The 10,619-nt window shown below is 42.8% G+C and overlaps 1 protein-coding gene across 1 annotated transcript; it reads right to left on the bottom strand.

The window, feature by feature from the left end:
• Positions 1–303: 303 nt before the first annotated feature.
• sh3glb1a (SH3-domain GRB2-like endophilin B1a) lies at positions 304–9,907 on the bottom strand. The gene is made up of 9 exons (XM_070985520.1): positions 9,655–9,907; positions 9,036–9,177; positions 8,050–8,178; positions 6,743–6,876; positions 5,772–5,864; positions 3,324–3,413; positions 1,844–1,944; positions 1,061–1,295; positions 304–480 (listed from the first exon to the last, which is right to left on the bottom strand). The coding sequence occupies exons 1-9, from the start codon at positions 9,715–9,717 to the stop codon at positions 373–375; spliced, it is 1,095 nt and encodes a 364-aa protein (XP_070841621.1). The 5' UTR covers positions 9,718–9,907; the 3' UTR covers positions 304–372.
• Positions 9,908–10,619: the final 712 nt, after the last annotated feature.

Below are 10,619 nucleotides of genomic sequence, written 5' to 3'. Positions count from 1 at the left end.
AAACCATCTGAGATATATGTTGTAAACAAAACTTTTTTTTTTTTCTTTTAAAAGTTACAGTTTGGGAGATGTTCTGGCACATATTGCAGATCGCATGGCATCAAACACAAAGGCATGGAAGCAGGATTTTAGAAAATATACTGCGGTTGCATACGAACACATCGGGGGATTGGGGGTCCATTTCCTTCACTCACATTTATTCATTCCAGCTCGAGCCTGCTAAAACTGAGACTCCTTTTCACGGAAATAAAAAAAAAACTCTTTCTAAAATGACTGAATGGAAGAGGAAGTGAGGCCTGTCCCCTACAACACAATATAAATATGAGATCACAGCTGGTTACACAGGGCTGGTGGAAAGGGTGTTTGTGGGTCTCAGTTAAGCAGCTCCAGATAAGTGATTGGCACTTTGCCCTTCTGGTTGCCTCGCTCACCCATCAGCCAGTCTGTATCCATGCCCGCGACGCTGCTGACGGTGATCACCTGATGATGGATACAGCGGTTATTCTATCCGGTGATCAAGTTTCATTCTCTATTTAAAAACATGCACCGTATCGTCCATTATCAATGTCAAGGTAACACTGATGTGTGTGGCAAAAGCTGACATGTCGGTCCATTACGGAGCATTCATCAGCTTTAGAGACTCAAATGTATGAAACGCCTGATTGTAAATCCTGTTTTTATCAAAAGCAGCTCAGGCCACAGGGTTGGCTCACCACATTCAAGGGCAGACTGGAACATTTCTGCGAGTGTAAGAATGAATGAGGTAATGTTGGTTCATTGTTAGTCCGCCACAGGCCTGTAATGGACACTTCAGTCCTTTTCCAGGAAAGGGAGTGGCTTATGTTCCACTCTGCTCAGACTACTGTACAGGAACTGCTCCGCTGCAGCTGTAGGCCGTGACGTGGTTAACACAAAACTTTAATGTCAGCTTGGGTTTAGAGTAGGGCTTCCTAATTTAGGTAGTTAAAATGTTGTTTCTCCTAATAAAAGGCAAAGAATAAAAGGCAGAAAATGGAAACAACAAATAAATGTTGAGTGTCAATGATTATTTCAGGCTCACCTCGTCAGCCAGCAGGGAAAGCTCGCTGCTGCTGGCGGCGTCGTAGTCGTAAAGCACTCGGGCTTTGCGGCTGCCGTTGGAGCTGCGCAGTTCATTGAACCCGCCCGATGCCGTCGCGCTGCCGTGGCCCGCGGACACACTGGGCAGGGAGGCTGACACCGGAATGGTGGGCACCGAGATGCTGGCGCCGCCCGACACCGACGACTGGTTGTTGTTGGTGAATGACGAGGGGAAGCTGGTGTGAGGAGGAGGAGACGGATGAGCGCGGAGGCTACGGTGAAGCAGAGCTGAGCGGTGCAAATCATTTACCAGCTCAGTTTTTACACTCTCTCCCTGTATGTGACCTCATCTCTGATTAGTTCATCAGTATTAGTCATTTTCTTTTCTGCTGAAAGGTGTAAACTCTTTATAACACTACGTGAACTTACGCCACTTTGTTTTTATGCCATCAATACTTCTGTGAGTAGGACGAGTTTCTGAAAGTAAGACGAGGCGGGCATTTACCGGTTTCAGAGGAAAACAAGAGAAATAATAGAAGCATGACTGCAATGACCTGCTGCTCACTACAGTGACAGTATATTAATACTTTTACTTTTGAAATGAGTAATAATCTAATGTAGGCTCTGGAAAATACTGAGATGAGTGTTTCCATGCTGCTCCACTGGAGCTTGTCTTTTTGTCTTCTCCCATTTGACTGTTCAGTAAACTGCTTGGAAAAACAGTGTGACACCAGAAGTGACGATTTCATGAAAATCAGAGTGAAAGGTGACAGTGGTCTTTCACCTGCCCAGCTGCTTTTGGAGGTCCACCATGTACTGGTAACACTGTGCATAGTACGTAGTCTGGGCCTCCACAAAGTCATTCAAACAGCGTAGGTGGTGTGCCTGAGGACGCACAGGGAAGGAGAGATGTGAGAGAGTAACACTGAAAGTTTGACAGTTTCTATCAAACCTTCCACATGTTAAATTTTACAACTCGAGGTTAGATTTGTGAGACCAACACATCTTTCTATACCAAACCTTTGGGGAACATTTTTATCATTCAGCGCTAGAGGAGTATGTTTCAGTCTGTGGCAATAGTTGTACAATGTCTTCTGTGGCTCTGGAGGAGGTTTATTTATTCTTTTTTTTTTTGAGGAGCTTTGTTTAGTCTGAAACAACCCCAATGATGTCACCAGGGTTATCTCAGCAAAGCAATACATTTGTAATAGAAGGTCTGCAAAACAAACTGGAGGCATGCAGTCTGAAAGACATGGAGAGTCTCAACAGTGCTCTTGAGTTGCAACACCAACAGTAGCCTATAATTTTACCCTCTGACAAATCTAGTCAGAACTGTAATACCTACAAGTACAAGTACTTCAAACTCAGAGTGGAGTTTGCCTTAACTGCCACTGCCTCTCATCAGTTTATCACACCATTTTTTAGCATATTAACTAGTAATATTACATGAACTCTTTAACAGGGCTAATCACACTCACTATGAGTAACTGCTAAATAGCAAGTATTTAGTCAGTGTTTGACCCTCAATCACTGTTTTCACCCTGGCTCCCCATTCATTATCATCCAACCCTCTCAACAATGGCTAACGCACATTTGAAACCACTGGTCCTATCCGAAGATGAATCACTAACCTTAAACCTCTGCAGGCAAAACAAGCTAGCAAGCATGTCAACTTTAGCAACTGAACCAAACACGCTAACCAATTTACCGTTATTCAACACTTTAAAACTAGTTGAGGAGAAAGCAATGTTTATTTATAAACCTAACAAAAACCACAGTCACCAGCCAGCAGTGACTAATACTTTGAATACTAAGTTGGAACATCACCCAGCCTGCATGTGCTGCCCTGTGGAATGACCTGTGGAGGTGTTCACAGCCTTTCCACAACATCACCGAGAAGAGCATGGTCAAAATATTTAATCCATAAACAACCATTTAAACGTTAATGTGATCGTAAACATGACTGATCCTCTCAGATGGCTGTGTTTTCTGTTTGGGGAGGCTCTGACAGATGGCTGAGAAGTTCGTTCTCACCTAAAGGAAAATCGGAGAGCGTGGAAATAATTTTCCACAACAACACAAGATTTTCCAGGGCATTTTACTTTCCCTCTCATTTTCCATGTGTTTTCCATGACTGGAAAATTGGTTAACTGTTTTCTCCGTTTTTCAGGACCCACCAGCACAACAACAATTTCCCGTCACGTTCCTTGTTTAATGACTGAATGATGATGAAAACAGAAGCTGGGCTGCGCTGGGTTACATACGTGGGTGCTGCTGACGCCTTCGAGCAACAGTCGGGTGATCTCTGCCTGACGGTCAAACTCACTCTGGGTCATCCTCAACTCCTGCTCTGCCTGAGGATGGAGAAACACAAGCAGGTTTTTACAGAATCACATCACTACACAGACACACACGTGTCTCGGTTGGAGAAATGATGATGAACAAAGTGAGCAAAATCAAGTCTGATGATTTATGATATATGCCCGTAACCAAAGGACCTAAAACATGTCGCAGATTAACACTGGATTTGTACGATGGGTCATGGAGGAAAGACAGGGAAAAGCACACAACTGTACAAATGAACATGATGTTTCTGTCCTCAGGGAAATGTTTCCTCTTCCTCATATTGAGCCAAAGGATTCAATGTGAACAATGGCTTGTTGAGACTTTCTATAAAGTCTAATAAACATATGGCCTGGAGTTGAGACTTGCAGGGACAATGGCCCTTCAAGTCCTCAACTCTCTCCAGCGCACATTAGAGGTGCAGAGGAAGGGAGAGTCATTACAATGTTTGGCTCCTGAAGGACTCATCTACAAGGATTCAAGGTTTCCCATGAGGTACCACAGTGTGTGTCATGGAGGAGATGGAGAAAGGGATAGGCAGCAGCTGTCGAAGCTGCAACCAAGGGGTTTGGTGTTGGTGTGTGTGTGTGTGTGTGTGTGTGTGTGTGTGTGTGTGTGTGTGTGTGTGTGTGTGTGTGTGTGTGTGTGTGTGTGTGTGTGTGTGTGTGTGTGTGTGTTCAGCTCAAAGATGGCTCCAACATTCCACTCACCTCTGTCACTTCCTCTGCTCACATCTGCTGCTTTGCGTTTTGAAAACAGTGACACAGTAGTTAGAGCTACAGCTGCTGCACGGCCACAGCCAACACAGCACATCCTTACACTCTGTGTTTATGTGTGTGTGTGACAGAGAGAGAGAGCAAGCGAGTGAGGCGGCTGCATGCTTTAACAAACCACTCCGGAGGTAGTGGCAGGACTCTGACGACGCAGCGCACACATATTTCTCATCCCTCAGCTTTCACGCCACCTTCACAGATTAAAGGAGAGCTGGTGTTACCCAGCACAAACGATCATCTTCTTCTCTTTCATGAGCGAACAAGTTTGCTGTTGCCAGTACACATGTTTGCGTTGATTCAACACTTTCGACTGGCAATAACCATCAGACAGTCCTGTTATTTGGAAAAGCTGAATGAGCATGTTGACAAGGCACAGGGATAACCTGGCTCTGAATACGCCGAGGGGAATAATATAATAGCTCTTTAGGGATGGAAACAGTGTTCGCTGGGTCTCAAGCTAGATCGCTTCTTTCCTGTATTTGTGGAAAACTGTGCACCAAAAAGCCACTAATTTACTTTAGATGCTCTGAAGACTGCAGCCAAAGAGCTTTACTGGGATACTGCCCGCTGTCTTAATGTCCATGCACGACTGACGTTACATCACAATATTTAAGTGATGCCGCTTCTCGCAGAATACCCGAATAGCAGCATCTCTTTCTCGCTGGCACGCCCATCGTGTTCCTTTCCTCGTGCAGACTGGGGTTTTTGTTTTTCTGTAAACGAGCCAAGCCTTGGCTCGGTCCGGAGGTCATTAGAGATATCATCCTCAGACATTGTTAACGGGAAGAGACAAGACAGTCTGTATGCAACTTTTACAGTTAGAATGAGATGTGCTACAGCGCTGCAACTATATGTAAATGAAAACAACTCTCAGGAGAAAACTGTGCAGCAAGATATTCCAAGACCTCAATCAGTGCATACATAAAATGCCTCAACTGTATTCAAGATGTTTAAAGAGCGCCATTTTGTGCTACGTTTCATCCTAAGTGTGATAGATCTTCATGCTGATCCTAATCATCATGACACTGTTGGGTCACTTTGGTAACGCCTGACACACCACATGGCACAGGAATGTCATCTATACCCCTAAACTTGTTTCATTAAAGGGCATTAACAACCCTAAAAATACAAGTTTCAGTGTTGAGCCCTGGTGCTACAAAGAAAAGAGAGAAAATCAACCCGTTGTCAAAGATAAAGCAAAGATAAAGAGCAGAAGAAAACAACTGTCCAGAAAAAGGGAAGTATAAACTTTCCATAGTGGCTCATGTGACTGTATGTAAGTCACAAGAGATAAAATGGTCAGCTTCATGTTGGGTAATTTGGTGTGTCAGTCATGACTTGTGTGACTTGTGACTTCAGCCGGAGGGACAGTGGGATACGCCCTGACAGCTTTTCTTGCTCTGAAGGGAAACTGGCTAATGATTTTAAAGAAAGCAGAAGTCACCAACACTGCCCATGAGTCTGCATTAAAGTAATCAAAACACATGCAGATGCAAAAAAATTTAAAGTGCTGCATTGACAGTCATGATTTTGTGTATGTGTGTATATATGTGTGTGTGTGTGTGTGTGTGTGTGTGTGTGTGTGTGTGTACTTACTGCAGCTCTGGCATCAGCCATCCTGGCTTTCTTTAGCCTGGTTTTGGCTGCATCCAAATCCAAACGTTTGACCTGCAGCAGCTTCCGTTCTTTCTGGATATAAAAGATAATAAAACCCTCAAATACTCTCAAAATTTTTACCACATGCTGCCACACTTTTCCTGCAGATGAGATTAGTGGTTTGCATCCACTTTACAATAAATGGAGAATGAACAGTGATGTTGGGATTCTTATTAGGACCGCACATTCAATGTGCAGGATGTTTGGAGGCATTTGATAAATTGTCTAATGGTCCAAGTTACAGCAGCATCAAACAGGTGCACAGGGTAGGCGGGCCATTTTCACTCATTGAGTGAGTTGCTAACCTCTTGTTGACTGCTGGATGCTGTAGCTGCTTTACTGTAAATGCCTTACAATGGTCAGCCAGAAGAAGGCTTTGATTCTGAAGAAGCAACAGGAAGTGTTACGTCTGCATTAACAAAAACTTAACTGCAGTGTAAAATTTGCCTGATAAGAACACAAAGTTTGCTGCCAGATCAAAGTAAACAAACAGCGATGATGGTAATGACGTAAACCCCGCAGTAGGGCTCATATTGCTGAAGTAATGTGGTTACCTTCTAAGCCTTTGCCCAAGCACATGTCTTGTGATCACCCATTGAAGGAAATCCTATCATAGTGCTGTTCCTGTGCCAGATCTGAACCCATTTTGCTTTTTTGTAATTCAACAAACACTTGAAACAATATCAACAAATAAATATCCTTTAGATGAACTTCTGAAATGCACTGAGGACACTGGACAGAGTTCAATATGATTTCTGGTTATTGAGACTATAAAAATGATAGGAGCTGTCATCAAGACTCACCTATAATTTACAGCCACTAGTATTCAGAGGTTGTTCCAGATAAAAGGTCAAAGTTCGGTGAAAAGTGAAAGCGATTCATGACCCGCTGTAGCCAGCAGTCCAACTCACCAGGATTGTTTTGAAGTCACCCTCTAGGAAGTTTCTGAAAGGTGTCAGGAAGTTGATGGCAGCACTTTGGATAAACTCCCGCTCTGCCCCACCAATCTGCTTCTCCGTCTCACCACATTTTATCAGAGCGTTCCCTGTAATGTCAGCAGCACAAACATGGCTTCACCCCCAATACTACAATGTCCACTGTAGCACCGGTCAACTAAGGCCTGAATACTTCAGAGGGGTCCTCTGAGAGGACACAGAGGGCTGTGGACACATACAAAGTGCTGTTGTTCAAAGGCAGTAAAAAGTTGATGACGTGAACAACAGTTTACTGACCATTAAAGACAGAGTAGGGATGATCCTGATGTTTACATGGCTCTATGAAATCTGATTTTATCTTTTCCACATTCCATTCCATTTTCTCCCAGATTCTGTGTTTTCTTTTTTAATTTGTCTGAATTCTGTGTTTGATGATTCACGCACATTTTTTCCACCAGAAAGGACAGAGAAAATTTCAACAATTCGGTAAGAAAAGATTCAAAATGTAATGAATATGAGTTAACTGGATGTAACACAACATTGCACTATTTTTTATCAAACAGATCTTCTGCAGGACAGCCTCCACATGCAGCTCCAACACACCGGGTAAGTGGTTCTGACAAGAGGCTACTCACAACGTGCCTTGTTTCCAGTGCTTAACACGAAAAGGACACAGATTTTTCATTTTTTCCAACAGAATCTCTGACTCCACGCATGCAGCCATGAAGTCTTCATGAACTTGTGTCTTGCATCTGCCGACGTGGTTGCTCTTCTGAGAGTGTGTTGACAGAGTGGGGACATTTTTGGAAAGTGAGGACATTTTGGCCGGTCCTCACAACTTCAAAGGGCTATTTGATGGTTAAGACTTGGTTTTACGCGTTAAGTTAGAATTAGGTTTAGATTAGGCTTAGGGTTAGGCCTTTAGTTGTGATGGTTATGGTTCGGGTGAGGGGTGAGGGAATGCATTATGTTACTGAGGGTCCTCACATGTATAGAAGTACGAGTATGCCAAAACATAGCAACATGGTTTCTTTGTTTGCTTTTTTTTGGCTCAGGAGCTGTGAAAAAACATTCATGATGGTAGGGAAAACCCTGATTTTTACTAACTGCATCCACGTTTTAACAATTTCCTCTATATTCTGTATTTGTTAATTCCATTGTTATAATCAAATTCTGCAATTCCATCTCTGTTTTCTGCACTGCAGAAATCACAGGGTCCTGTGTTTGCAATCATAAAAGAATGGTGTTTAACTGTCAAAAAAGCAGCTCAGTGTATCACTCACCATAGGCAGTTCCAGGACCAAATTCATTTCCAGACTCAATCATAGACTGGCCCAGCAGCTCATGGTTGTTCATTCGCGTAGGGACTTTTTTCTCCAGTTTCTCATACACAAATTCTTCTAGCCGGACGTCTGCAGATGGCAACAAGAAAATTCAATTACAAAGTCATAAGACTACAGTGAGGGAGCCAAAGGCTTAGGACAGTGAGTCCAAACAGCATGTCTTACATTTGTAACATAGAAGCAGCCATGATGACCATGACAAGAAAACCCTTCAACTTCTCTGTCAAACCTGATTTATCTCATGTTGACACATCACATGAATAGACACTGTCAATCACAGCCATCATATCTGTGGCATGTTGTGGATAAAAAGAAGAAATCCAGATTACCAAATTCAAGAGCTGCACATGGTTGCAACAAGCAGCTGGTCTGTCTGTGTTTGTTGTGCCTACGCTGTGGATGTGCTACAGCAATACAGCATCATGGTGTGAGCTGAGGAGGATGCACAGCTGAGTTTACAGACTTCACAGACACCCTACCAACTGATGTGTGTCAAACACCATGTCAGAGATGTTTGGCATATTTTCTGTGACCCCCTCTTAGTGGCATACATGCACATCTTCAAAATTCAGGCATTTTCTGAATCACTGAGCAACTCTTCAGTGTAGCTGATGTTTTGTGTTAAAAAACACATTTAAACAAGAACTGATTTGACTCATATTACAGAAACTGCTGATTTCCACAGAGTTTTATGGTTAAAAATGATAAATCTCATTGAAAAAGCAGTACTTAGTGTCAGGTACTCAGAAAATGTTACTAATGAGTAAAGTCAGTGGCATTGACAGATCTATAAATGGGGTTTGGTGACCTTTTTCCCCCCAAAGAGGGGCCAACATAGGGTGGGTACCTGCCCTACAAAGATCCAGGATAACAGCATTTTGTTCATCAGTTGAGTGAAGTTCAGAGAGACAACAGTGTGGTCGTACTTGGGTTGGGCTGTAGTAACACTTCTGTCTGCTTCATAATCCTTTCTGTCCATTGTTTGGTGTTCTCAGCTCTGACCAAAAGGTTCTCCAAATGGGCATCCAACTCTGTCTTTTCAGCCTGGCCAAATTTCTCTTCTGTAAACTGAAAATGAAACTATACGGTTATAATGTGCACATGAACTACTGCTTAGAAAGTAATAATGAAGATTACGGCGACTGAAATGTCATGCAAGGCGTGGTTTACCTCAGGTTCCAACAGACACCAGCAAGCTGGACGGACTAGCTTACAGAATAAACGTTATCTGCCGAGCTAATGTTGATAGCTGTAGCATTATCTAATGGTTTCTGAGGCATTACTGATAGTTATGTCGAACAAGTGCAATGTCTTAGCTGTAATAAATATTGAAATGTCAGAGGGTTATTCATATAATGTAACTGTAGCAAAGTTTCCAGGGTACAGAATTTTCAGTTGATAACGGGCTAACCCTTAGCTAACCTACACAACAACAGCCACAGTAGCGTTAGCTTCTTAGCAGGCGAGCTAAAGCTATCTGACTACTTAAGCTAGCAGCTAACATTGGTTAGCAACAACTTCCACGAGTTAGACAAGCAAACTTACTTGCACCGCGCGGCTCAAGAAAGTACCGGCATCTGCGGCAAGCCGCTTAACATTAAAATCCATGGCACAGCGGTGAAAAAACACTTGATACAACAGCTAGCTTGTCTCACACTCAAACTGCCATCCCTGTAGAAAATGTCATTGGGGCAACTTTTTTGTCGAGTTCCACCCAGCTGTTAATCCTGACAAAGATGGTATACGGTTAAGATGGTTCACGTCGCTCGTCGGTCTGGTAGTTGTGAAAGAATATCGCGCATGCGCTCTGGCCGCTGACTTTTTAACATTTTCGTCAGTGTTGTGTCATGTTTGCAAAGGCGGATAGTACTACAGTGAAAGGACACAACACAAGTTGAGATAAATGCCGCTGTTCATTTCTGGCAATTATCCCGTGGACGAATGTTTTTATAACAATACTGGAAATACTTTTGCTATAAATTAAGTGTTTTTGTTAACATTTAACAATTATGGTAATGAACAACAAGAAGCATATCAATTCCAAATTTAAAGCATGCATGCTATTTTGAAAGTATATGTTTAGTTGTCAGGTCTAACAGAAATGTACAAGCTAGAAACTTAAAGGAAATTATTTTTCACTTTTCTTCCTTAAACAGGAACACCACAAGGTTTAATTTCATTAGGCCTGTGCTTTATTATGAAGAAGATGAGTAATACTGACACGATGAGCGTCAACATAATATCTTCTGCAACCCCCTCCTCTTTCTTAGAAAATGTCTTGAGGAAGCGGACTTTAGCAGATTTTGGGAAAACAAAAACACACTTCAGGTCTGGATGTAATTATGCCAGACAGAGCCTGCTACCTGCTGTGTGGGAGGAAGTCAGGCAGAGAGGGAAATCAAATGACTTCCCCTCTGCAGGCTACCAACGCACCGTCAGCTACAACCTTTTTACTCAGCTAAATGATGGCTGGAAGGTTTGTTCATCCACACCTTTGTTCCTATGCTGCA

Source organism: Chaetodon trifascialis, chromosome 18 (genome assembly GCF_039877785.1).
Source record: "Chaetodon trifascialis isolate fChaTrf1 chromosome 18, fChaTrf1.hap1, whole genome shotgun sequence".
Classification (NCBI taxonomy): Eukaryota; Metazoa; Chordata; class Actinopteri; order Chaetodontiformes; family Chaetodontidae; genus Chaetodon; species Chaetodon trifascialis.
The sequence above is the reverse complement of the archived record's forward strand: the minus strand, read 5'-3'. Positions and strand labels throughout refer to the sequence as shown.